At 41.7% G+C, this 2,731-nt stretch overlaps 1 protein-coding gene across 1 annotated transcript in view; it reads right to left on the reverse strand.

Moving 5' to 3' along the window:
* The window catches only part of Znf142 (zinc finger protein 142), a 26,336-nt gene that overhangs the window by 21,854 nt on the left and 1,751 nt on the right, over positions 1–2,731 (reverse strand). The window contains exon 3 of the mRNA XM_050129640.1: positions 1,228–1,541. Within this exon, the coding sequence (XP_049985597.1) occupies positions 1,228–1,513 (286 nt within the window). The 5' untranslated portion in view covers positions 1,514–1,541. The remainder of the gene's footprint in view (positions 1–1,227; positions 1,542–2,731) is intronic.

Below are 2,731 nucleotides of genomic sequence, written 5' to 3' on the forward strand. Positions count from 1 at the left end.
AAAAAAAAACAAAAACAAAACAAAAAAACCAAAAACAAAAAAAAGGCCAATGAACTCTAAAATTTAAAAATATTGTTTTTATTTTTTATTTCTTAAAAAAATTCAGTTATACGAGATGTGTCCATATGTGCATGCATATGTTTGGAGGTCAGAGGACAACTTGTAGGAGTTGGTTCTTTCCTTTCACCATGTGGATCCTGGGGATTGAATTCAGGTTATCAAGCTTAGTGGCAAAAGCCTTTATCCACTGAGCCATCTTGCCAGATCCCTTAACCTGACACAGGGTCTCACTATATAGCACTGGGTGGTTTTGAACTTACAGATACTTGTCTCCCAAGTATTGGGATTAAAAGTGTGCACCACCACATAGTCCGTTCATGCTCTCTCTTTGTTCCCCCAGAGAGAAGTTAATGATTTTTGTTTTGTTTTTTAAGACAGGGTTTCTTTGTGTTGCTCTGGTTGTTGGAACTTGTCCTGTAGACCAGGCTGGCCTCAAATTCAGAGATCATCCTGCTTCTGCCTCCTGAGTGCTGGTATTAAAGGCATGTACCACCAATGCCCGGCTCAGTTTATAATTTTTACACGGTCAAATTACCTATTTTTTCCCAGCATCCTTTGCTATTATCCTACTCTGTCAGAAAATAAAGTTTACAGCTGAACCTGAAAAGTAACATAACAGTTAAAGCATAGGATATGTCCTAAGATGGATTTTTTAGATGTAGAAAGAATGAAGGGAAACTTCCTACTCAGACAAACAACATGCTCTGGGTAAGTACAGTATGTTATACACTTGAAACTAGGGCAAGGAAACACCAGGGACTTCTGGAAAGCCCTGCAAAATTCAAGATGGTTGATCAGGTTGGGCCTCTGACCCAATGATCGGCTGGTTTGGGGTCAGTATGGAATAAAGAATCCCCAAGGACTATCAGAGCAAGGACAAGCCAGAATAGACACAGTTGTCAGAAAGGTCTTCTGTTCTGAATTACTGCCTAGCAGACACAAAGCTCTCTGAGGGAAAACTTTGCCAAAAGTTTGTTACAAGGCTGTATGCCACCTTGCCAGCCTTCCGTCAACATGCATCAGCTGCAAACCAAATTATAACATCTCCGGGTATAAAAATAGCATGCTACCTTGTGTTCTCATCACATTCAAAGAGAAGGACCAAAAATAGCACAGACAAAAAACTCAGGCTGTGTCCCACTGGCCTGGTAGCAACTATGTTTGTACCTGAGGTGTCTCCAGAAGCTCCTGGGGTCAGGGTTTCAGCTACTGCTTCCACAATGATCTCCATGTTCCCTGAACTCTCTTCAGTAGCTGTGGCCTCTACCAAGAGGCAGCCTGGGTCAGCAGGCAAAGGTGCAGGCTCCCCAGAAGCACAGGTATTCTGGACAGGGCCCAGGATTCCATGGTTTGAGAGAGGTGGGGGAATCAACAATAGCTCAGAGCATAGTCCATCCATCTCCCCAGTGCCGTTAGCCAGCTGGGACGCCAACACAGGGTCTGTCATTATCATTGACTTCTGTGTTGTGGTCTCCTAGATGCTGACAAGTAGCCAGGAAAAAAAAAAATCATACATACATGGTTAGAATTCTCAACTTCTCCGAAGTTGGCCCACACATTTAGGCATTTCCATTCATGGCAACATGCCATACTTTATTATCCTAAATATTCTCAAAGCAACACTGAACACAGTATAAAATGAGAATGAGTCCATATTAGTAGAACCAACAAGTTGAGGCCAACATTAAAGACTGTAGGTTATGTTCTTGCTAGTAAGTGATGACTACAACAAGACTAAGTAGGGCGGGAGGCTCTCATTATTCTCAGTGTAGATATAAAACCACTGCTTCACTTACAGCCCTCCTCACCAGACGATTTGCTGTATTCTGAAGCGTTACATTCTGTTTTGCTTGCTCCCCACTTTCTTGCCTCTTCCATTCAGTGCATTTCAATCTCTTCGTCTAGCTAATCAAACACACCTACTCCTTAAGAAAATATCATTTCTTCTGTGAATGGATTTCCTCTCTTTCGGGTCCTGACAGCCTTTGTATGTAACTCCATCAGCAACCATACTGCACTATTTTTCCCTATCTGTCTCTCTTCCTAGCTATACAGGTCAACTAGCATCAAATATAGTATGTAGCTGAGGATGACCTTGAACACCTAGTATCCATCTAATGAGTGCTGGGAAGTCAGGTGTACATAACATCTGTTTGTAAGATTTTATCTGTAGTTATGTGTGTTGATGTGTGCACATGAGTGCAGGTGCCTGCAGAGTCCAGAAGAGGGCACTGTCAGATGCTGGAAATGGATGCTAGAAACTGAAACCAGGTCCTCAGAAAGAGCAGCACTCACTCTTAACCACTGAACGATTTCTCCAACCTCACCCCCCCCTTCTTTTTTTTTTTTTGATTTTCGAGACAAGGTTTCTCTGTAGTTTTTTTTTTTAATATTTATTTATTATGTATACAATATTCTGCTTTTTTTTTTTTTTTTTTTTGGTTTTTCGAGACAGGGTTTCTCTGTTGATGTGTGCACATGAGTGCAGGTGCCTGCAGAGTCCAGAAGAGGGCACTGTCAGATGCTGGAAATGGATGCTAGAAACTGAATCCAGGTCCTCAGAAAGAGCAGCACTCACTCTTAACCACTGAACGATTTCTCCAACCTCACCCCCCCCTTCTTTTTTTTTTTTTGATTTTCGAGACAAGGTTTCTCTGTAGTTTTTTTTTTT

This window comes from Alexandromys fortis, unplaced genomic scaffold, assembly GCF_014885135.2.
Source record: "Alexandromys fortis isolate MF-2015 unplaced genomic scaffold, M_Fortis_MF-2015_v1.1 scaffold_319, whole genome shotgun sequence".
Taxonomy (NCBI): Eukaryota; Metazoa; Chordata; class Mammalia; order Rodentia; family Cricetidae; genus Alexandromys; species Alexandromys fortis.